Genomic DNA, 26,259 nt, shown 5'->3' on the forward strand with positions numbered 1-26,259 from the left:
ACTGGGAGATAGTGAGCACTGGGAGATAGTGAACACTGGGAGATAGTGAGCACTGGGAGATAGTGAACTCTGGGTGATAGTGAACTCTGGGTGATAGTGAACACTGGGAGATAGTGAACACAGGGAGATAGTGAACACTGGGAGATAGTGAACACTGGGAGATAGTGAACACAGGGAGATAGTGAACACTGGGCGATAGTGAACACTGGGAGATAGTGAACACTGGGAGATAGTGAACACTGGGAGATAGTGAACACTGGGAGATAGTGAACACTGGGAGATAGTGAGCACTGGGAGATAGTGAACACAGGGAGATAGTGAACACTGGGAGATAGTGAACACTGGGAGATAGTGAGCACTGGGAGATAGTGAACACTGGGAGATAGTGAACACTGGGTGATAGTGAACACTGGGAGATAGTGAACACTGGGAGATAGTGAACACTGGGAGATAGTTAATACTGTGAGAGTGAACACTGGGAGATAGTTAATACTGTGAGACAGTGAACACTGGGAGATAGTTAATACTGTGAGATGGTGAACACTTGGAGATAGTGAACATTGGGAGATAGTGAACACTGGGAGATAGTGAACACTGGGAGATAGTTACTACTGTGAGATAGTGAACACTGGGAGATAGTGAACACTGGGAGATAGTTAATACTGTGAGATAGTGAACACTGGGAGATAGTGAACACTGGGAGATAGTTAATACTGTGAGATAGTGAACACTGGGAGATACTTAACACTGGGAGATAATGAACACTGGCAGTTAATACTGTGAAATAGTGAACACGGTGAGACAGTGAACACTGGGAGATAGTGAACACTGGGAGATAGTTAATGCTGTGAGATAGTGAACACTGGGAGATAGTGAACACTGGGAGATAGTTAATACTGTGAGATAGTGAACACTGGGAGATAGTGAACACTGGGAGATAGTGAACACTGGGAGATAGTGAACACTGCGAGATAGTTAATACTGTGATAGTGAACACGGGGAGACAGTGAACACTGGGAGACAGTGAACACTGGGAGATAGTGAACACTGGGATAGTGAACATTGGGAGATAGTGAACACTGGGAGATAGTGAACACTGCGAGATAGTTAATACTGTGAGATAGTGAACACTGGTAGATAATGAACACTGGGAGATAGTTAATACTGTGAGATAGTGAACACTGGGAGATGGTGAACACTGTGAGATAGTGAACACTGGAAGACAGTAAACACTGGGAGATAGTGAACACTGGAAGATAGTGAACACTGGGAGATAGTTAATACTGTGAGAGAGTGAACACTGGGAGATAGTGAACACTGGGAGATAGTGAACACTGGGAGGTAGTGAACACTGCGAGATAGTTAATACTGAGATAGCGAACACTGGGAGATAGTTAATGCTATGCGATAGTGAACACTGAGAGATAGTGAACACTGGGAGATAGTGAACACTGATAGTGAACACTGGGAGATAGTGAACACTGGGAGGCAGTGAACACTGGGAGATAGTGAACACTGGGAGACAGTGAACACTGGGAGATAGTGAACACTGAGATAGTGAACAATGGGAGATAGTGAACACTGGGAGATAGTGAACACTGAGAAATAATGAACACTGAGAGATAGTGAACACTGGGAGATAGTGAACATTGGGAGATAGTTAACACTGGGAGATAGTGAACACTGGGAAATAGTGAACACTGGGAGATAGTGAACACTGGGAGATAGCGAACACTGGGAGATAGCGAACACTGGGAGATAGTGAGCACTGGGAGATAGTGAACACTGATAGTGAGCACTGGGAGATAGTGAACACTTGGAGATATTGAACACTTAGAGATAGTGAACACTGGTAAAGAGTGAACACTTTGAGATAGTGAACACTGGGAGATAGTTAACACTGGGAGATAGTGAACACTGGGAGATAGTGAACACTGGGAGATAGTGAACATTGGGAGATAGTTAACACTGGGAGATAGTGAACACTGGGAAATAGTGAACACTGGGAGATAGCGAACACTGGGAGATAGTGAACACAGAGATAGTGAACACTGGGAGATAGTGAGCACTGGGAGATAGTGAACACTGATAGTGAGCACTGGGAGATAGTGAACACTTGGAGATATTGAACACTGGGAGATAGTGAACACTGGTAAAGAGTGAACACTTTGAGATAGTGAACACTGGGAGATAATTAACACTGGGAGATAGTGAACACTGGGAGATAGTGAACACTGCGAGATAGTTAATACTGTGAGATAGTGAACACTGGTAGATAATGAACACTGGGAGATAGTTAATACTGTGAGATAGTGAACACTGGGAGATAGTGAACACTGGGAGATGGTGAACACTGAGATAGTGACCACTGGAAGACAGTGAACACTGGGAGATAGTGAACACTGGGAGATAGTGAACACTGGGAGATAGTTAATACTGTGAGAGAGTGAACACTGGGAGATAGTGAACACTGGGAGATAGTGAACACTGGGAGGTAGTGAACACTGCGAGATAGTTAATACTGAGGTAGTGAACACTGGGAGATAGTCAATTCTATGCGATAGTGAACACTGGGAGATAGTGAACACTGGGAGATAGTGAACACTGGGAGATAATGAACACTGGGAGATAGTGAACACTGGGAGGCAGTGAACACTGGGAGATAGTGAACACTGGGAGACAGTGAACACTGGGAGATAGTGAACACTGAGAGATAGTGAACACTGGGAGATAGTGAACACTGGGAGATAGTGAACACTGAGAGATAGTGAACACAGAGATAGTAAACACTGATAGTGAACACTGGGAGATAGTGAACATTGGGAGATAGTGAACACTGGGAGATAGTGAACACTGGGAAATAGTGAACACTGGGAGATAGTGAACACTGGGAGATAGTGAACACTGGGAGATAGCGAACACTGGGAGATAGCGAACACTGGGAGATAGTGAGCACTGAGAGATAGTGAACACTGTTAGATAGTGAGCACTGGGAGATAGTGAACACTGATAGTGAGCACTGGGAGATAGTGAAAACTTGGAGATAGTGAACACTGGGAGATAGTGAACACTGGTAGAGTGAACACTGGGAGATAGTGAACACTGGGAGATAGTGAACACTGGGAGAGAGTGAGCAATGGGAGATAGTTAACACTGAGATAGTGAACAATGGGAGACAGTTAACACTGATAGTGAACACTGGGAGATAGTGAACACTGGGAGATAGTGAACACTGAGAGATAGTGAACACTGAGAGATAGTGAGCACTGGAAGATAGTGAACACTGGGAGATAGTTAATACTGAGATAGTGAACAATGGGAGATAGTTAACACTGGGAGATAATGATCACTGGGAGATAATGAACACTGGGAGATAGTGAACACTGGGAGATAATGAACACAGAGATAGTGAACACTGGGAGATAGTGAACACTGGGAGATAGTGAACACTGGATGTGAGTGACCAATGGGAGATAGTTAACACTGAGGTAATGAACACTGGGAGATAGTGAACACTGGGAGATAGTAAACACTGGGAGACAGTGAACAATGGGAGACAGTTAACACTGATAGTGAACACTGGGAGATAGTGAACACTGGGAGATAGTGAACACTGGGAGATAGTGAACACTGGGAGAGTGAACATTGAGACAGTGAACACTGAGAGATAGTGAACACAGAGATAGTGAACACTGGGAGATAGTTAATATTGAGATAGTGAACAATGGGAGATAGTTAACACTGGGAGACAGTGAACACTGGGAGATAGTGAACACTGATAGTGAACACAGAGATAGTGAACACAGAGATAGTGAACACTGGCAGATAGTGAACACTGGCAGATAGTGAACACTGGCAGATAGTGAACACTGGCAGATAGTGAACACTGGCAGATAGTTAATACTGTGAGATAGTGAACAGTGGGAGATAGTTAACACTGGGAGATAATGAACACTGAGATAGTGAACACTGATAGACAGTGAACACTGGGAGACAGTGAACACTGGGAGATAGTTAATACTGTGAGACAGTGAACGCTGGGAGATAGTTAATACTGTGAGATAGTGAACAATGGGAGATAGTTAAGACTGAGAGATAGTGAACACTGGGAGATAGTTAACACAGATAGTGAACACCGGGAGACAGAGTGCGACAAAGATATGAGTTTTCGTAAACCAGTCACACCACAGTCTAGCTGGACCTGCACCCAGTCACTGGACTGTCTAACAACGTTCTCTCCGACCGTGACAACAGGTCATACAGAGTCACAACGTGGGTAACTGGACCTCCAGCAGTCACTAGGTTGACTGAACATCTCCCGCCTGACCGTGACAACAAGTCAGCAACAGCAGCAACAACAGAGGACTCGGCAAGCAAAATAACAAACATACGTTCTTCACCACAAAAAAAATACCATCTTATGGAAATCAAGGACCACAATGGAAATCAAGGACACCAACTGAAATCAAGGAACCCCTTGACGGAACTCAAGAGATGGGACACAACAACAAGGGATCACAACTGGAAGCTGAAGACTCAGATGAGTCACAGGGATGCTAGGAAGTATTTCTTCAGTCACAGAGTTGTCAGGAAGTGGAACAATCCGGAGAGTGATGTAGTGGAGGCAGGATCCATACATATAGCTTTAACAAGAGGTATGATTAGGTTCATGGAGCAAGGAGAAAGTGGACCTAGTGGCGAGCAGTGAAGAGGCAGGGCCAGGAGCTATGACTCGACCCAACTGTATTCTAGTACAATTAGGTGAGTACTCAAACAATTCCATCAATAAACATGTAACCATGCATCTCCCACCGCCTCTAGCCTCTGAACTTACCTCCTCGACACTACTTTCCACTCCCTGACTCTTCCAGCGTTAATATAGTATATGTATACAGATACACTATCTCGTCTAAATATCATAACCCTCTCCTCCTCAACTCTTTTTTTCCTCTACTATACAACTTTTACGTTGCCCTGCTCTGTATTGATGTTGGTAGTACTATCACAGAAATTCCATTTCTGCGTAGAGGATAGGCTATCATGAGATGTAGTAAATCCCAAGTGATAGCAACTCCAGCTCTGCAGGAAGGAAATCTTTGAAGCTGTTGTTGCTGATGAACCTTGAATGGAATACTTGACGATATCCTATTTGTTTTACTTAAGTCTCCCATCTCAGGCTAACACTAACGAAGTCTCCCATCTCAGGCTGACACTACTGAAGTCTTCCAGTTCAGGCTGACACTACTGAAGTCTTCCACCTCAGGCTGACACTACTAAAGTCTTCCAGTTCAGGCTGACACTACTGAAATCTTCCACCTCAGGCTGACACTACTAAAGTCTTCCAGCTCAGGCTGACAAATTTCAACATCTTGTATATAAACCAGGAGGAGAATGAGGTGGAGGAGATCCTTCTTTATCCCCCTCCCTCCCTCCCGCCATATGCACAAACAAGCTAGGCTAGACGCTCTACTAACTATGCCAGTGAGCGCCTCAGTCACGCAAGCGTACGTGATGGCGTGTTGCGGCGTGCCTGCACACTGCCATGATGGCGTGTTGTGACGTTCCTGTACACTACCATGATGGCGTGTTGTGACGTGCCTGCACACTGCCATGATGGCGTGTTGTGACATGCATGCACACTACTATGATGGCGTGTTGTGACGTGCCTGCACACTGCCAAGAGGGCGTGTTGTGACGTGCCTACACATTGCCAAGAGGGCGTGTTGTGACGTGCATGCACACTACTATGATGGCGTGTTGTGACGTGCCTGCACACTGCCAAGAGGACGTGTTGTGACGTGCCTGCGCACTGCCAAGAGGGCGTGTTGTGACGTGCCTACACACTGCAATGATGGCGTGTTGTGACGTGCCTGCACACTGCCATGATGGCGTGTTGTGACGTGCCTACACACTGCCAAGAGGGCGTGTTGTGACGTGCCTGCGCACTGCCATGATGGCGTGTTGTGACGTGCCTACACACTGCCAAGAGGGCGTGTTGTGACGTGCCTGCGCACTGCCATGATGGCGTGTTGTGACGTGCCTACACACTGCCAAGAGGGCGTATTGTGACGTGCCTGCACACTGCCATGATGGCGTGTTGTGACGTGCCTACACACTGCCATGATGGCGTGTTGTGACGTGCCTGCACACTGCTATGATGGCGTGTTGTGACGTGCCTACACACTGCCAAAAGAGCGTGTTGTGACGTGCCTACACACTGCCAAGAGGGCGTGTTGTGACGTGCCTACACACTGCCATGATGGCGTGTTGTGACGTGCCTGCACACTGTCATGATAGCGTGTTGTGACGTGCCTGCACACTGCCATGATGGCGTGTTGTGACGTGCCTGCACACTGCCATGATGGCGTGTTGTGACGTGCCTACACACTGCCATGATGGCGTGTTGCGACGAGGCTGCACATTGCTATGATGGCGTGTTATGACGTGCCTACACACTGCCAAGAGCGCGTGTTGTGACATGCCTGCACACTGCCATGATGGCGTGTTGTGACGTGCCTACACACTGCCATGATGGCGTGTTGTGACGTGCCTGCACACTGCAGTGAGGGTGTGTTGTGACGAGCCTGCACACTGCCATGATGGCGTGTTGTGACGTGCCTGCCCACTGCAATGAGGGCGTGTTGTGACGTGTCTGCACACTGAGATGATGGCGTGTTGTGACGTGCCTGCACACTGCCATGAGGGCGTGTTGTCACGTGAATGCACACTGCCATGAAAGCGTTGTGACGTGCCTGCACACTGCCATGAGGGTGTGTTGTGACGTGCCTGCACACTGCCATGAGGGCGTGTTGTGACGTGCCTGCAAACTGCCATGATGGCGTGTTGTGACGTGCCTGCCCACCGCCATGAGGGCGTGCTGTGACGTGCCTGCACACTGCCATGAAGGCGTGTTGTGACGTGCCTGCCCACCGCCATGTGGGCGTGTTGTGACGTGTCTGCACAGTGCCATGAGGGCGTGTTGTGACGTGCCTGCACACTGCCATGACGGCGTGTTGTGACGTGCCTGCCCATCGCCATGTGGGCGTGTTGCGACGTGCCTGCACAGTGCCATGAGGGCGTGTTGTGACGTGCCTGCACAGTGCCATGAAGGCGTGTTGTGACGTGCCTGCCCACCGCCATGTGGGCGTGTTGTGACGTGCCTGCCCACCGCCATGTGGGCGTGTTGTGACGTGCCTGCCCACCGCCATGAAGGCGTGTTGTGACGTGCCTGCCCACCGCCATGAAGGCGTGTTGTGACGTGCCTGCCCACCGCCATGAAGGCGTGTTGTGAGGTGCCTGCACACTGCCATGTGGGCGTGTTGTGAGGTGCTTGCCCACCGCCATGAAGGCGTGTTGTGAGGTGCCTGCACACTGCCATGTGGGCGTGTTGTGACGTGCCTGCCCACCGCCATGAAGGCGTGTTGTGAGGTGCCTGAACACTGCCATGTGGGCGTGTTGTGAGGTGCCTGCCCACCGCCATGAAGGCGTGTTGTGACGTGCCTGCACACTGCCATGTGGGCGTGTTGTGAGGTGCCTGCACACTGCCATGTGGGCGTGTTGTGACGTGCCTGCCCACCGCCATGAAGGCGTGTTGTGACGTGCCTGCACACTGCCATGTGGGCGTGTTGTGAGGTGCCTGCACACTGCCATGAAGGCGTGTTGTGAGGTGCCTGCACACTGCCATGTGGGCGTGTTGTGAGGTGCCTGCCCACTGCCATGTGGGCGTGTTGTGAGGTGCCTGCACACTGCCATGTGGGCGTGTTGTGAGGTGCCTGCCCACTGCCATGTGGGCGTGTTGTGAGGTGCCTGCACACTGCCATGTGGGCGTGTTGTGAGGTGCCTGCACAGTGCCATGTGGGCGTGTTGTGATGTGCCTGCACACTGCCATGTGGGCGTGTTGTGAGGTGCCTGCCCACTGCCATGTGGGCGTGTTGTGAGGTGCCTGCACACTGCCATGTGGGCGTGTTGTGAGGTGCCTGCCCACTGCCATGTGGGCGTGTTGTGAGGTGCCTGCCCACTGCCATGTGGGCGTGTTGTGAGGTGCCTGCCCACTGCCATGTGGGCGTGTTGTGAGGTGCCTGCCCACTGCCATGTGGGCGTGTTGTGAGGTGCCTGCCCACTGCCATGTGGGCGTGTTGTGAGCTGCCTGCCCACTGCCATGTGGGCGTGTTGTGAGGTGCCTGCCCACTGCCATGTGGGCGTGTTGTGAGGTGCCTGCCCACTGCCATGTGGGCGTGTTGTGAGGTGCCTGCCCACTGCCATGTGGGCGTGTTGTGAGGTGCCTGCCCACTGCCATGTGGGCGTGTTGTGAGGTGCCTGCACACTGTCATGTGGGCGTGTTGTGAGGTGCCTGCACACTGCCATGTGGGCGTGTTGTGAGGTGCCTGCACACTGCCATGTGGGCGTGTTGTGAGGTGCCTGCACACTGCCATGTGGGCGTGTTGTGAGGTGCCTGCCCACTGCCATGTGGGCGTGTTGTGAGGTGCCTGCACACTGCCATGTGGGCGTGTTGTGAGGTGCCTGCACACTGCCATGTGGGCGTGTTGTGAGGTGCCTGCACACTGCCATGTGGGCGTGTTGTGAGGTGCCTGCACACTGCCATGTGGGCGTGTTGTGAGGTGCCTGCACACTGCCATGTGGGCTTGTTGTGAGGTGCCTGCACACTGCCATGTGGGCGTGTTGTGAGGTGCCTGCACACTGCCATGTGGGCGTGTTGTGAGGTGCCTGCACACTGCCATGTGGGCGTGTTGTGAGGTGCCTGCACACTGCAGGCCAAGTACAGCAAGGCCGGGCGCTTTAAATTCTACACAGTGCTAGCATCAAATATAATCGTCATTCAGGGTTCCATGCAATACGAAACAGAATACATTCCTGCGCACACACACACACACACACACACACACACACACACACACACACACACACACACACACACACACACACACACACACACACACACACACACAAACAAACAAACAATATTAACCTAACTCCAACCAAAAACACAATCACAAACTGACAATTTGTTAAAGCAATAAATACAACCACACAAGGTTCAACAACTTGTTAAAACATTATACAACAATACAATGTTTAAGAACTTGTTAAAACACAACCACACAAGGTTTAAAATTGTTAATATTAAACAAATTCCTCACAATTTCCCCGAGATCTCTACTGATACCACAGAGGTGGAGGACGGCAGGGGTGAAGGACGGCAGGGAAGGATGGTCATGGAGGGTGGTAGGGGTGAAGGACGGCAGGGAAGTATGGTCATGGAGGGTGGCAGGGGTGACGGACGGCAGGGAAGGATGGTCATGGAGGGTGGCAGGGGTGAAGGACGGCAGGGAAGGATGGTCATGGAGGGTGGCAGGGGTGAAGGACGGCAGGGAAGGATGGTCATGGAGGGTGGCAGGGGTGACGGACGGCAGGGAAGTATGGTCATGGAGGGTGGCAGGGGTGACGGACGGCAGGGAAGGATGGTCATGGAGGGTGGCAGGGGTGAAGGACGGCAGGGAAGGATGGTCATGGAGGGTGGCAGGGGTGAAGGACGGCAGGGAAGGATGGTCATGGAGGGTGGCAGGGGTGAAGGACGGCAGAGGAAGAGGACAAGAAATTTACAAAACCTTTATAGATTATGATGTGAAACACAGAGAGAGAGAGAGAGAGAGAGAGAGAGAGAGAGAGAGAGAGAGAGAGAGAGAGAGAGAGAGAGAGAGAGAGAGAGAGAGAGAGAGAGAGAGGAAAGAGAAAGAGAGGAGAGAGAGAGAGCTACATACTCTTCTAGGTGCGTTCCTCAGTCCCCTCCCACCATCACGCACATGGGATGGAAACTGGGAGCCACTCCCATTGTGAGAGGAAGAGGATCCGGCCAACTTTCCATTCCAGCAGGGTGTGGGTGCCAAGGTCACTCTTCCCTGCATTCCAGAGCGTAAGAGTAACGCTGCGGCAGGGGTAGGGCAGGGCGGCAAGTTGGGTAATACAGTCCGTGAGAGGAGTGGGAGAGGAATGCACTGCGTGGGAGGGGTAGGAGAGGGGTATTTTGTGAGTGGGAGAGCTAGGAGAGGGGTATGTTGTGAGTTGGAGAGGTGGGAGAGGGACTGGATTGGGGAGCGTAGACGGGCATTATTATTATTATTATTATTATTATTATTATTATTATTATTATTATTATTATTATATTTCTGGAGAAGTGCTAAGTGCCTGGTTAATGGGAAGTAATTACGCTTTCTTTCATAATTGTGAAATCTTGAGTGGAGTTTTGGCAAGTGGAAGCGGGATTTAGAACTGGTATTTAGGGCGGTCGTATACGTAGAGAATGACTAGGCAGCCTGGTGTATATTTTGTAAAACCATGGCAACCCCAGGGAGGTCCATGTCAGCCATCTCTCTTAATCTATAGGGTTCTGTCCCCTCAAGGAAGGTTCCTTGATGTTGGTGAGGGGCTCTTGATTTAGGGAATTGGATCTGTGCTCCAGTTCCCCGAATTAAGCCTGAATGCCTTCCACATCCCCCCCCACAGGCGCTGTATAATCCTCCAGGTTTAGCGCTTCCCCCTTGATTATAATAATAATATAGGGTTCTGTGCTACTATTAAGAGCTGTGGAGTCGCGGGTTGTTTTTGAGGACTCTGTGGGTATTCCATGAGTACGAAATTAGCCGGGGCATGGGACTAGGAGGAAGAATCAGGTGCTCAGCGGTGGAGGTTGATTCCTTGGAGCAAGTATTGACTCGACTCCTCGTGGAATTTAAGGTTATCTTGGGTGGAACTCTCAATGGATGTTTGATAATACTATGAAAGTGGTATGTATGCTGGAAATGGAGATATTTGTGATGTAAGGTGCTGTAGGTATGTTTATTGTGAAGTAAGGTGCAATGTAGTTGTCTTTTGTGTTACAGGTTTTGGGATACATTTTAGGAAGAGGTGCACTGATGACGGTGAATCTTGATCCGAGAAATTGAGGCTACTCCCCCCTTCCTTGGATCGAAGTTGATGGCTTCCCATTCCCCAGGCGCTTCTTGGCTATTATATATTTAGTCCTAGTCGTGTCCAGGAGATAAAAGTAATGGTCGCACCCCATTCCCCATGTCCACCAGACCAAAGTAATGATCTCACCTCATTCCCCATGCCCAGTAGACAAAGCTAATGGTCTTACCCCATTCCCCAAGCCCAGCAGACAAAAGTAATAGTCTCACTCCATTCCCCAAGCCCAGCAGACCAAAACAATAATCTCCCTCGTACCCGTCCAAGGTTCTAGTAATCCCACTGTCTGATGGGTGATACCTCTAAGAGAAGGCAATAATGAATAAATAGTAATAAAAAACAACAAATAATTTACATAATAGAGGGAGAAGAGAAGGAAACGGGGGAAAGATTGGGAAGGGAGGAGAACTACTAGGAAAAGATTGTAAGGGGACGAGGAAGAGGTTTGGGAAGGGGACGAGAAACTTGAGGAAAGATTGGAGGGAAGAGGGAATGATGTAGGTCTCCGACAATGGTTCCTCACGGGTGGAGAGGAATGTCGCCCGACCGCTTGCCATGAAGCACTTAAAGTGTGTTGCACACGAGAAACAGTGAATGAGAGACTACACCCTCCATAATATCCAGGATGTTTCAAGAAGTCTGGATCACACGATACACACTCTGAAAGACTACACCCTCCACACACACACACACACACACACACACACACACACAACAACAACAACAACTTCCCGGAGAGTTTCAACAGGTTAGGACCAAACAAGATACACACTACATAAAATCACACCCGCCACATCCTGCAAACTCAACAGCTTCCGAGATAGTCTCGAAAAGTTTGGATTACACGAAACATCACATTCAACTACTTACGATACTTCACACTAAAATACTTACGATACTTTACATTCAAATATGATACTTCACATTCAGATACTTACGATACTTCACATTCAAATACTTACGATATTTCACATTCAAATACTTACGATATTTCACATTCAAATACTTACGATATTTCACATTCAAATGCTTACGATATTTCACATTCAAATGCTTACGATATTTCACATTCAAATGCTTACGATATTTCACATTCAAATACTTACGATTTCTTTGCGAAGAAACTCCATCTTCTGATCGAGCGGCGTCTTCTTGGAGGAACGATTAACTTGTGGGGTACTGGAGGAATGAGAGGTGGTGTTGGAGGCGTCTGATGGGGAAGTGTTGGAGGCGTTGTGGGAAGTGCTGGAGACGTCTGATGTGGAGGAAGTGTTGGAGGCGATGCTTGAAGGGTTGCCAGAGGTCTGGAGGCTGGTCGGAGCTACATCACTGTCACCGGAGTCAGCTCCAGAATCCGTCGAGCATATCGACCATCGCTTTTTCAGCGTTTCTGAATTCTTGAGCCGTCGCTCGAAGTATTCACGGCATTCCTTAGCCACTTTATCTTCCTCCTGGACGATTTCATTTTCCAGCATTGCATTCTGGGGGTCAGAACAATCTAGGGAATCCAGAGCGGATTCTTCCAAGGAGTCGAGACCCCCGTGCGTGCCAGAGTCTGGGGTCAGAAGGCGGGAAGGGCGCGGCAGGTCATAGATTTGGTTGTTGTGACCATGAGGCAAAGATTCCCGGCAGGAACTATGAGTATCGCCCCCAGGGATAACATCATATATGGGGTCGTCTGTGGATGGCGAGCTTCTACGTTCCTGGCAGTTTTCCACGTTATATGGATCACTGTCCGGCGTGAGGTCATACAAAGGCTCGTGTCTCGTTGAGCCTCTCCTTTTGAGCGGTTTGTTATTAAAGTTGCGAGGGTCAGTCGCTGGCATGACATCGTACATGGGGTTATCTACGAGGGTACACGACCTGGTGAGGGGCGGGGGCAGGTCCCCCTCGCTTACCAGGCACTCACTTCGACTTTTCTTCCGGGGCAGAGTGGAGCAGCTACTGGAAGTACTACTCTTGAAACTGCCGTAACTACTGGAGGAGGAGGAGGAGTAGCCGCTACTACCGCTAAGGCAAGAGGCCGTGTCAGAGGAGAGGTGCTGGAGGGCTGAATGTGAGAGCGCTAAAGAGAGCCGGGGTCTGCGGGGAAGGGTAACCACATGACCGTACTGCCACACGTCTTCTGTACGAGTAGCATCTTCAGTGTGTCTGAGGCGGGACTCCCCCCTCTGTAGGAGGCTCTTGACCCGTTGTTCCACCCTGGTGACGGCACTCCTGGCGCTGCCGCTGCTGCTCAGATTCTCACAGCTCTTGTTGATGCCTCTGGAGTCCGAAAGTTTGTTCTTGGTATAGACTAGGGAGTTCATATGAGGGAAGTCGCCCACTGGGGACTCTGAATTCGACCTGAAGTGTCCTACCACCGTCACCTCCCCGCCAGTCCCCTTGGAGCTAGCCCCCGCCAGCTTATATTGACCTGACCTCATCTCGCTACTCTGACGTCACACCTGAAACGTTAAAAAAATATTAATCATCATAAATATGTTAATGGTTCTATGGATCATTGTCACTCTGGGCTAATTTCAAACTAAGTTTCACCACCAGATTTGAACTAAATACAACAAATACTCTCCACGAAACAGGTATTAACACTCTTTGCCTGCAAACTATTTGGAATTAAATCAAGAAAGAGGCTTGTCTTGTATTCCTATCAGAACGACGAGACGTTAATACACCGACAACCATCCACAAACAAGAGTGACATTCCGTAGCATTACATCGCCTCATATAACATCCAGGGGAAACATGTACAAACATAAACAACAATTCCGCGACATTTTCGTTAGATATTTTTTGCACGGTAAATAATACTTGGAGCCCGAGGCTCTCACTGCCACTGAAACAAAAACAATAATTATCTCTCTGAGTTTCACTTCGTCGGTTATAGAGATAAAATAATAATACAATAATTTAATAATAATTATATCACGATCCACTTAAAAGAAAACGTGCGTAAATGTTAAAAAAAGACTTGCCATTAGTTCCAGTGTAATATACAGACAAGTTTAATTAATGGCTATATACGCTGAAAGACGTGCATCTTTCGGTGCATATACCCCGACAGCTGGTTTTATCTCAGTGTATATACAGAAAGTAGGCATCTCTCTGTGTATATACACAAAAAAAATGTGTATTGCAGTTTGAACAAAAAAGAGGTGCATGTCTCAGTGCATATATATATATATATATATATATATATATATATATATATATATATATATATATATATATATATATATATATATATATATATATATGACACACACACAATATGTACTGAAAGATTACTGTAATCTATATTTTCGAGATTATAACATTCTTGATTTTCAACGTTCAGGTTTTATTACGCTTAATTTGGCACATTCTTCACGGCGATCTATGACAAATGGTACACAAAACCGACAAATTATGACTAGGATACCGTGTATACAGCATATCAATCCACCTGTTATGTAGCTGAAATATACTACACACAACTGACAGGCTATTTGACAAATACTAATGCATATTTTTTCACTCAAAATCTTAACATATTCTTGTATCTGTTGTGACGAGGACGACATACTTTATTTTTATCATGTTATATAAGATGTTGTTAACTGGTTCAGGAAGTTGGTGTTTTATTGTCGTGAATGACAAGTTTCTTTTAAAAAAGTATGACCTTTGAGAGCAACCAGGATAGGTAAAAAAAAAAAGATAAATATCGTGTTTCATTTGCTGTCTGCTTACATTAAGTAGCTTGTTCGCCTGTGATATTAGGATATTATGGCATAAAAGGTAGAGCCAGTTCTGTTTAAATTACGATATTATGGCACAACAGACAGCCTATTCGATTTAAAGTATATTATTATGTTACAATATTCAGAACCTATTCACTGTTTACATTAGATATGACAATCTGTCATGTTTGCCCTATCATGTAGTTACAGTTCCCTGTCAAAACATGTGGATGTTATTACACACGAGAATATAAACTCTGTCACTCGGTCAACATGTGGGTGCTATTATATACAAAACTATACACTTTACCACCGTCGTCATCTGTGGGTATTATTAGACACGAGACTACATACTTTAGCACCTACTCTCCATAACAAGAGCATAAAGTATAAGCTAATGTGCGTCATCTGTAGGTCGCAAGAACGTGGAATTTGTGGTATATACAGATTCAGCCTTTTTTTCAGCTAACCTAGAATGTGGTGTAAATGTAAATACAAAGTTCGAGGCCACCATGGTTGAGGCCATGGTTTTATTGTGTAGTTTAATGTAGCTCTCATTAAAATTTATAACCTCATACGAAGTAGCCTGGAAGGGCAGTTTTACATTATGAGAAAATTGTTGGCACACTTCCTCTTACGAAGTATACCAAAAATATAGTATTATTTTTTTCCTTGAAAGATTTAATTCAGTATATTTATGTATATGGATGAAGCCCTGCTCTCACCTAAGCATTCTTCACATTTGTAGTATTCTACATGTGAAGTTAGCTATGGAAAAAATAAGACGAAAAACGATGTGAGAAAATATTTACCTCAGCACATACAGGTGTGAAAGTTAAAGGCAATGACCAAAAAAAAATGTGCAAGTATGGAAAAAACATAAGAGAATAGAAATAAGTCTTTCACGCACACATTGTTGTCACCAAAACAGAACGCCAGTGGGATCCTTAGTTATTAATGATAAAACAGTGCTAGGTTATTAAGGATTTAACTGCGAAAAGTTATTAAGGACGTAACAGAGCTGTCAATATGAACCAGTGTTAAATTTTAAAGATCTAGCAATACTAGGCTTCTTGAAAGCTAACCTTTTTTTTTTTTTTTACAAATTTAACTGTATTTGGCTTCAGTAAGGCCACTATACATGGCTTTTAACAGAAGCAGATTAACTGTTACTTTTAGCCTAGCCCAGGTGTATATCTATATACACCTGGGCTAGGCTAAAAGTAACAGTTAATCTGCTTCGGTTAAAAGCTATATATAGAATTTGCCAATTATATTATCGCGAGATGACCACAGGCAGGTGTGGTGTGACCAGCGTGCACTCCCACCATCAGTTTCCCACAGCTGGCATTAATGAAGAGAGGACAGTCACAAATCCAATTGGGGTTTGATGAATATTTCATTCGGATTACTAACCCCTAGGATTAATAATCAGGATAGCCCAAGAAAGCCAATAAGTGTGCCTTATTTTAATCGGGGTCCTTTGATCTATATTTTTCCTAATCTTATGCCCATATATCTTAAAGAAAACCCCTTGGGTTGGTCTTTGATTCCCTTGCAACCTTAATGCCATATTTTCTTTGGGTTTTCCTTATTCTTTTTTTTTGACTTCTCTTAAGATGAATTTATTGGTCAATAAGATGACTTTCTCCTCTTTTGATTCTTTTGCAAGTACCTCTTGATTTCACCTAAGAGATATATATTCTAGTCTATTGTGCATCCATGTAAGATCATTTATATTTGATCTACCGTAATGCTTTTACTAAGAATGTATGAAGTATGGATGGCTTCTACAACGCTGTGGAAAAAGTCACAGTGATGTCATCCATAACTTGGAGAGTTTACCTGGAGAGAGTTCCGGGGGTCAACGCCCCCGCGGCCCGGTCTGTGACCAGGCCTCCTGGTGGATCAGAGCCTTGGTCAATCAAGACTCCCTCGCGATAATCATAATTACCCAAGTCTTTAGTACTCTGGTAATTACTTGGGTCTATATGCTTTGCAGCTCGAAAATTGGAGAGTGGCTTTTTTTTTAATCGTCATTATGCAATTCCATTAGATACTGAAACTGAGTGGTTTGTGATCACTTTCCCCAAGCTCTTCATTATAACTTCGAGATCATTTACCAGAGATACCGTTTGCCAGAAGCAAACCATGCAGATTATTTCCTCTAGTTGGTTCTGACAAGCTTTTCGTGAATTATTATGTGAGCAAATTACCTCCATGAGGTTTAGAGGGTATTACCTGAATTATTACGTGCAAGTAATTTGGGTGAGATAAGTGGGACTTAAGTCACAGTAGGTCGCCGAACTGTAACTCCCTCGATGCCCACTTCTTCGCCACTCTCACAAAAAGCTAGACGTCATTAAATTAATAATTACAATATTAAAACAAGCTACTCTGGTAAATTAAAATTGTAGACTGTATATGATTAGGCTTGCTGGGTACACAAAACAAATTCGTATTACCACTTACCATTTAATTACTGTAGATGGATCACACCACAACACTGGCCTGACACCTAGACCCTACACTGACCAGCTAGAGGTCTAAATACAAGGACTAATGCAGCACTTCCCTGTGAGTGATGGTCGTATCCCTTATCTTCCGCCATCCACGCGTAATTTCTTCCCAATTCTTCAGCAGGGGACATTAACACGGGTTCCTATTACAAATTCGGGCTGAAAAAAACCCAATTTGGCTCGGAAGATGCCAAATTATTAGCAGAATTTCCGTGACAAATGGTGTCTCTCCATCCGCGTCACTCAGCAGCTGTTCTACAACCCCCTCACTCGAAATTTCTCGAAAGGATCAAATCAGCATCATATTTTATTACACAGTTATTTTATTCAAATTTACACATGCTGAATTTAGGAAAATCCTAAATTTTCCACACTTTTTAAAAGCAGTCCTGGACTATTTATAGAAAATTGCTAGACTCTAGATTTCCTCTCAAGTTGCCCCAGTCAGTTTTGCTAAGGTTAAAATCTTTCATTTTTACTATATTTTCACAGCTATACACCTTAGTAATTTCGTCCCATACAGGTTTACCGTGGTCACTATCTAGGTTTGGTGGATCTTTATTACGCTTAGGATTAGCTTTCTACGCCCTTCGAGAATCCGCAGCCAGATTCTATGTCCTGTCCCTTCCGCCTTTATATCGTTTCTGATGCAACAGTTTAAATTTCCCCTAACACAGTAACTCCTGTTCACTCTCAGTGTGGAATAATGTGTATCTCGGTATGTGGCAGTCAGCAGGCATGTCCCTATTTTTCAGAATGAATCTGGTCTCGGTATTTCGATGATATCTACGTTTCCTACACATGAAATCAGTTTTACCTTGTCTATTTTATTTCTTGTACTCCAACTATTTGTATAGTAGAAGCAAAAAAACGTTCTTGCCTTGCTCTCTCCGTCCCTAGTACTGCATTTCCCTTGTTTACCACACATACCTATACCTCTGTCTTCTTTCAGTTTAGAGTTTTACACAATTTAGCAACAACCCCTTAGACTTAACTGGCTAACACTAACCAATGCTTTAAAGATGTAAATTATGTACGCAAGGTACATCTGCACCTTGCGTACATAATTCCATTCAGCTGTCAATGAATGGAATTTAAAGCTTCTTGCATTACTTGTCTTGCCAGCAATTTACAATAATTGCCCTGACATCAATTCGCTGCCCACTACTCTTCCAGGAAAAATACTACAAATGCTCTGGATTCCTTCTTTTAACTTAATTAGATCAATAGCTGCTTTTAACTTGGTCAGTAATTCTTCTTTCTTGCATTTCCCAACATCACTGCCTCCCTCACTAAAGCAGATAATGAATTTATTCCCATTACCTGACATGATGCTATCTAACTTGTTAACTAAATCATCCACATCTGCTACAGGGGAACAAACCCTTTGTCTTGACTTCTTATCACTATGTTGAAACTGGTATAAAATACCGGCAAGTTGATGATTAAGACATGTGGAACAGTTAGGTATCTTTATTGTTGAAACGTTTCGCCTACACAGTAGGCTTCTTCAGTCAAATACTTCTAACTTCTGCTTCATGTCATTCCAGACCACGGAGACGAATTCTTCTTCAGGCTGAGAGACTGATCACCTCAAATACTATTTCTCCAAGGTTGATGGACTGATTACATCATCTTCCTTTCATTACTACACCTGCTGCCTCCCAATTGACTGAAGAAGCCTACTTCTTATCCCTGTTAGAGAACGCTCTGTATCTAATCCGAAAATCTCCGACAATAAGTATGTCCTTTTTTCATGTTAGGTCATTTTTCTATCTCCTTGTCAACAACTGTACACGATATCTTGTCTTTAACCTTCCTCAAGCTTATCCTTACCCAGCTTCTGAAAACCAATTTCCATTTGTCACATCTAACACCTCTCAGTGCATATATTCACATTTGTCCAACTAATTTTACCTATATATGACCCTAATTTTTAAAGGGGTGTACCGGTAAGCCAGCGGGAAGGCCTCGATCAGATAACCAAAACTTCCAGCGGCGAGTCATCATATAACTAAGACCCGCGTCGGGAAACGCTTGCTGTTTCCTGACGAATCTTACCTAACCTAACCTTCAATCAATTTTAGAACCACCCAAGATCTTTCAATCACCTAACTTCACTGTCTCTCAGGTGTTTCCTGACTATATAAGTTAATTTCTTTTTAGTAAAATGTCCTAGTGTGTGCATTTTTTCAATGCTACGGTTAGTTTATCAGGCTTAATGCCTATTTACTGCACTTGGGTCATTAAAGCTATATATTACACTAAAAATCAAGAATAATTTAACCCTTAAGAGGGATTAATTAGAGCAAATTCTAGGTGTATGTACAGAGTGGCTGGTTTTATTATTACGTTTAAAACCTACCAACTACACGAGTGTCATTAATCATTAATAAGGTCGCATATCATCTATACACCAATCAAGGAAACTTCAGTCCCTAAAACAGGCATTAAAGAAAACTTTCAGCATATATACACAGAGATACACACTTCGGTATATACACACCCTGACACCCTGCAGCATTAAGCATCACAGTATATTGGTAGTAAAAGTCACACTACCAACATAAATAACTACGGACAAAAATTCTAGCATACTGCAAGAGGCAACGACCCCATACTCTGCAATTACCGGTGTATTTAGCGGCAAGATAACTCGCGTACGCGAATAACAAAGTAAACCCGCTTCTGATGTGTAATAGATATATAATGCCAAATTATTATACCACTCCTGACTACGACATCCAATCCTGAATGGCAATTAGTTTATTATTTTACAGTGAACTGCTGTCATTTGAAGACAGAGAGTGGGGGGTAAAGAGGCAGGAATGAACCTAACGAGAATATTTTTAAGGCAAGTGTCTTCCTGCCTCCCTCCCCCACACACTTATCATTGCCTATTCGTTGACAGATGCGATGCATCATAATACCTACCCCAGGGAAAAATAGCATAGTATAGTTACATTTGGAAACTTAGTCCCTGTGATTCTCAGGTATCCCATAATTTGTAGAAAAAAGCTCTTAAGGGTTTAGATGACGTTTCGGACTGACATGGACGGCTCGAAACGTCGTCCAAAGTATCCTGCCCGAACTGTGAGAGAGTTTTGAACTGATGCAACCACGGTATTTTTATTTTTATTCTTAAATGACACTTAGTTCGGATCATTTGAAAACTCTCCACCCCAGGAAGGCATAACCAAAGTCTTGCACATTTCTGGTATGTCAGTTTTAATTTTACACCAAAACTAATCATACAACCTAACATAATATAATATAATATAATACGATCCTTTATTGACCACGTTTCGTCCACACAGTGGGCTGTATCAAGACACAAACAGATCTTTGTAGATGAATGGTTCAGAGAACTGAACCACATCGACTCAAGGTTGAGGGACTGATTACCTCATTCTCCTCCTGTTCTTCAAGATTCTCCTTTGTATGGACTGATGAAGCCACTGTGTGGCGAAACGTTTCCTCAATAAAGATACCCAAGAGTTGCACATGTGTCTAATTTATCACAAACAGATCTGTTTGTGACTTGATAAAGTCCACAGTGAGGGCGAAACGTAGTCAATAAAGGCCATTATACAGTATTTGTGTTTATTTTTTCCATTGTGTCGGTACTGTATACTATTTATCTTGACCTAACCTAACCTTAATACAATTTAATTAATAAAACTTCATTTACATAACCCATCTACGAATTTGCATAACTTAATTCCAGTTCACCTTGGGTGGGGAAAAGAATTATCAGGTGACCCCCCCCCCCCTCCCAAGGCAACAAATTACACCAGGCTTAATTAAATATCTCTTCTCTCTGTATCGCTAATGCGTTTAGATATACAATAAGTTTTGTGAACTCGGGTTGAATAAAAATCTATAATTTCCATTACAAATACCCCTCCAGGGAAGTTCCTTGACGCTGGTGAGGGGCTCTTGATCTAGGGAATTGGATCTGTGCTTCAGTTCCCTGAATGCCTTCCATACTCCACTGTATAATCCCTACAGATTTAGCGCTCCCCATAATAATAATAATCCACCACAAATAAGATAGGAAGTGGTTGAAAAAAAACACGTGAGCAAATTCTAAAACATTTTTATACAAGGATATATTATATTAGGACATAATTATACTAAGACATTATTATAAGAACAGAAGCACTGCAGCAGGTCTACTGTCACATGCTAGTTAGGTCCAAGTCACATCCACTTCAGGAAAGAGCACTATGCAGACCTACTAGGCAAGTCCAACTGGCATCCACCCTCACCGACTCATGTACTTGTCTAACCTATTTTTAAAGCTAGGACATGCTACACTAGGACGTAATAAATGTTAATATTTGTTCACGTGACTTTTTTAAACCACTTGTTGGTATTAATTACTAAGGTTTACATCAAGATTGAGAGTGCAAATGATAAGGTATATTTGCACAGTTTTGAAACAGACCTTAAGAAATAAAACTTCATTGTTATCTTCGTAAGATGTGTTTAATTATGATTAACTTTGCAAAAGTTAAGATTGCAAGGTTATGTTAGGGCACGAGTGAACAACAAAATTTTATGAAAATACAATTTACTGATAACGTTTTGGGGATGAATGCGTAGAATTGAGTTAACGAATCTTGATGACCTTTCTATATTAGTACTGCAATATAGGTTAATTATTTTTAGTTAGAATGAATAACTTTTAAATCCAGCAACGATGCATGTAACTAATAATAAAAGAAACATGCATGACACACTTCCCTACCAAGTACAAACACTTAAGCAAAGCAACAAACACTTTGTTATTAACTATTCGTAAGTCAATTTGTTGTGCATGCTCATCTTACAAATGACAGAAATTACTGTCAACAAGTGGCCTGCGAGAACAAAGCTAATTCTTAAGTACCAGCTTTCAGTTTGCAAGCTTTTCTTGCTCTCTGACGCTAGTATAAAAAAAGGCCATTAAGCCCAGATATAATTAGACAGTTTTATTTTATCTGCTCCAGCATCATAATAAACGCAAAATAACGCAATAAACCATTTAATAAAAAATTACGCTGGCATAAAAGGGGAATATATGTATCAACAGGAACGAACGGTGATAAGATCAGTAATAATAGTTTTCTATATGCACCTCACGTCCGGAGGTTGCATGCATGGGCGAGTGGACTGGCCGGGAGGCTGGACGAGCAGGGGTAGTGGGCTAGAAGGCAAAGGTGGACAAGGTAATGAGAGGATACTGGGCAAGGCTCAAGTCAAGAAAGGCTGGGAGAAGCAAATATCCAGGCAAGGCTGAGGATATAATAAATGAAGAAGCAATTATGTGAGGCTAAGTTCAGGAAGAGTGAAGTGGGTTTAGCAAGCAAGGCTGGGCAAAACATGACTTGCTGAAGATTGGAAAAGAGGTTGGGTGAGTTTGCAAGTCTGTTCAAGTCAAAGAATACAGGAGATACTGTAAACAAACTAGGATTGTCAGTGAATGACTGTACAAGGATGAACAACAGAATGTAGATAAAAATGGAAACTACAAACAAATGCTTGTAGGTTCAAATTTAAGGTCACGAAGCAATGACAATATCAACAGTAGGGCTTGTAGGTTTAAACATAGACAAATTAAAATGAAGCAATGGTAATAAGCTGAGTAGGCAGTGCAGTACACTAGCTAAGGCTGCAAGGTCAAGCGAACATGATCTAGACAGGACAGACGTTTTACAAGGAAAAATAGCTTACGCACGCTAGGCTCGAATCATGTTTAAAAATAAAAGTGAACTTCCAAGCAAGCGAGGATAATATAAACTGGGAACTTTGGTTAGGAAACCCATGACGAACATGGGTAAGTAGAAGTGTAATATAACGGAAAGGAGGTGGTGACGTTGCAATAAAGAAGACTGACAAGGGAGTATATACACTGAGAGGTGTGTGTCTGTACATACACTGAGCGTTTACTTTAATCCCCATTTTATGGATTGCATAAAAAAGGGATGTTAGTGTGCAGGAGGATTATAGCCTTAACCCACGTACAATCGACTAGCTTAACCCAAACAAACCACCACTTATAAAGTAAACTGAAGTGAGCGATGCTGGTAACCTTGGGTGAGCCTGTGTATGTGAATTCGCCGGTAATTAGGAAAGCTAAGTTAAGAATGGGGATAGGTTACGCAAATAAGAATGGAAATTAGGATAAGCGAGCTAGTTAGGGGAAGATAGACAGCAAGGACGGAAAAGCATGACTGAGGAATTATAGAGTAATAAGGATAAGGAAGGATTGAAGGTATCCTGGATGAAGATGAAGGGAGAGTAGCGTGGATAAGGAAGGCTTTAGGGTTACACTTTAACATAAGAACATAAGAAAGGAGGAACACTGCAGCAGGCCTGTTGGCCCATACTTTTAATAATAAAAGATAGCGGGAAATACGTAAAGCATAGGATAGGAAAATAAAAGACAGCTACAACTGCAGAGTACAATGAAAAACGAATAATTGGAAAACAATGTAAAGTATGACAAAAGAGCAGACATCACATGGTGTAACTAACTGGTTGGCCGATAACCCCCACCAAACAGACAATGCAAGAACAACGCAGATAGTCAATCAAAGCAAGATCCAGGCAGAAAGTTAATCAAAGCAAGATCCAAGCGGATAGTCAATCAACGCAAAATTCAGAGAGTAAATCAAAGCAGGAACCAAGTACATAGCCAAAGTAGGAGCAAAGTAAATCAAAGTAGGAACAGCGCAGATAACCCAAGCAAGATCCAGGCAGAGTAAATCAAAACAGAAACAAAATAGGGAAACAAAGCAAGAATCAGAGTAAATAAACACCAGAACGGATCTATTTATTAAGCATGTAATAACGAATATACTGTATTTAAATATATCACTCTCTTCAAATGACACAAAATCAATAAAAGACATGCAATACAGTTTAAAACCACAATGAAAATAATGATAGACACGCCAGAGCCCACGAGGCAGGAAACTCGTGAAACCAGTCGTACGAGGCTACAAGGCGGGGCCAGGAGCCGAGACTCGACCCCCCTCCCCCGGTAACCATAAAGAGGTAAGCACATTACCTGTATTGTTTAATATCATACACTTTAAGTCTTATTGTGAAGAACACATGACCTCACTTAACAGGGAAATCTAATGACCTATTTCGTTCATAGAAAAGTTTGATATCTATGATGAAAATACTTATGAAAGCACTTATAAGTTATAATTTCAAGCACAATAAAGCCTCGAAGCTAAAAAATCTATCAAAATTACATTATTGTTATCATATTTATGGAGAAATACTAAACCCATAGGGGAAATCGGGTAAGGTTTAATTGAAGCGTATGGAGTGCAGGTAGGTCATTAACGACGTGATTCACCTGTGTACTAACAAGGACTACTTTTATCATTATTGTCGTAATTAGTGTATACCGACTGATTATAATTATGTAGAAGCAATAGTCCCGTAGGGGTTATTTATCACCTGGGGAATGGGAAGTATTCGGGTTTGATCTGAGATAAGGGAAGATAGTTTTAATTCTTCAAATCAAGAGCCCTTCACCCGCATCAAGGTACCCCCGTCTAGGGGTAAGAGGGTAGCTCTAAATCCTCAAATCAAGAGCCCTTCACCCACATAAGGCACCACATTCTAGGGTAGCTCTAAATTCTCAAATCAAGAACCCTGCACCCGTATCAAGGCACCCCTTCTAAGGGCAAGAGGGTAGCTTTAAATCCTCAGATAAAGAGCACTGCACAAAAAAGGGCACTCTTTGAACGGGGAAGAACATAGCTCTAATTCTTCAAATCAAGAGCCCAGCACCTGCATCTAGGGCGGCTGTAATTTCATAGATCAAGAGATCTCCACAGGCATCAAGGCACCTCTTTAAAGGTATGAAACTCATAATACTAGACCTAACACTGAGGTTGACTCACCATTTCAGAGAAACTCTTTCTTCATATATATCACCTGAGTCACTGTTGCTAAGTCATTATCCAACTCATTACATGTACCAGTTTTCAAAGACCATTTGCAACACCACTGTAATGTACCGTCAAACTTGTGTCAACACAGTGCTCACGGCTCTCAGCAATCACTGTCAGTCCAGCCACAGAATTCATCTGTCAGTTTTTGTTTTTCTCCTATATGCACAAGTTTTATGTATCAACACATTTCTCCCATCATGGAGGAACGATGCCCATGTGCCTCTTTCATTGGATTTCCTCTGGTTTAGAGCAATGTTGCAAGGCAACGAGCATGTCACTGTCAAGCCAGGTCAGCGACGGACCCTCGCACATACTCCCCGTCCAACACCACTTTCACAACTGACTCTTGCACCTCTCTCGCACCTTCACTCTACTACCTCCCTCACACCTCCACTTTACTACCTCCCTCACACCTCCACTCTCCTACCTCCCTCACACCTCCACTCTACTACCTCCCTCACACCTCCACTCTGCTACCTCCCTCACACCTCCACTCTACTACCTCCCTCACACCTCCACTCTGTTACCTCCCTCACACCTCCACTCTACTACCTCCCTCACACCTCCACTCTACTACCTCCCTCACACCTCCACTCTACTACCTCCCTCACACCTCCACGTCACCACCCTCACACTACCTTCACACTTCTACTCCACCTCCTTCACACCTCCACTCCACCTCCCTCACACGATCACAACACCTCCACCTTACCACCTTCCTCACATCACTCCATTACCAGTATTCTAGCCGTCATCCACACCGGGAAAATAATATTTTTCTTTATTGTATATCTACCACCTCTCTCATTTCGTTTTTATAATAATTATCATAGGCTATAATTACCTAGACCTATTCGGTGGATCACAGGCATAAGTTTATATTTTTCAATACATGAAACCTGTGGAAAATTACATTTATCTGTATGTAACTCATAATGTACATACCAGTAAATAACAAAGATAATTATTATTTATCAGAGTTACATAGACAAGTAGGAATTTGGGACACATAGGTCACAAAAATGTCCCCCTTCGATACCTACCACTGTCATATCCACAAGTTGCTCTAGACCTATT

The 26,259-nt window shown here is 44.2% G+C and overlaps 1 protein-coding gene across 1 annotated transcript; it reads right to left on the bottom strand.

Annotated features, from left to right (window-relative positions):
- Positions 1–11,337: 11,337 nt before the first annotated feature.
- LOC138851054 (uncharacterized) lies at positions 11,338–25,532 on the bottom strand. The gene is made up of 2 exons (XM_070096279.1): positions 25,132–25,532; positions 11,338–13,430 (listed from the first exon to the last, which is right to left on the bottom strand). The coding sequence occupies exon 2, from the start codon at positions 13,407–13,409 to the stop codon at positions 12,078–12,080; it is 1,332 nt and encodes a 443-aa protein (XP_069952380.1). The 5' UTR covers positions 13,410–13,430; positions 25,132–25,532; the 3' UTR covers positions 11,338–12,077.
- Between the last annotated feature and the right edge of the window lie 727 nt (positions 25,533–26,259).

Source organism: Cherax quadricarinatus, chromosome 4 (assembly GCF_038502225.1).
Source record: "Cherax quadricarinatus isolate ZL_2023a chromosome 4, ASM3850222v1, whole genome shotgun sequence".
Classification (NCBI taxonomy): Eukaryota; Metazoa; Arthropoda; class Malacostraca; order Decapoda; family Parastacidae; genus Cherax; species Cherax quadricarinatus.

Excerpts from the sequence above, each read along its gene's own strand:
- LOC138851054 (XM_070096279.1), bottom strand. The coding sequence starts at position 13,409 with ATGAGGTCAGGTCAATATAAGCTGGCGGGGGCTAGCTCCAAGGGGACT.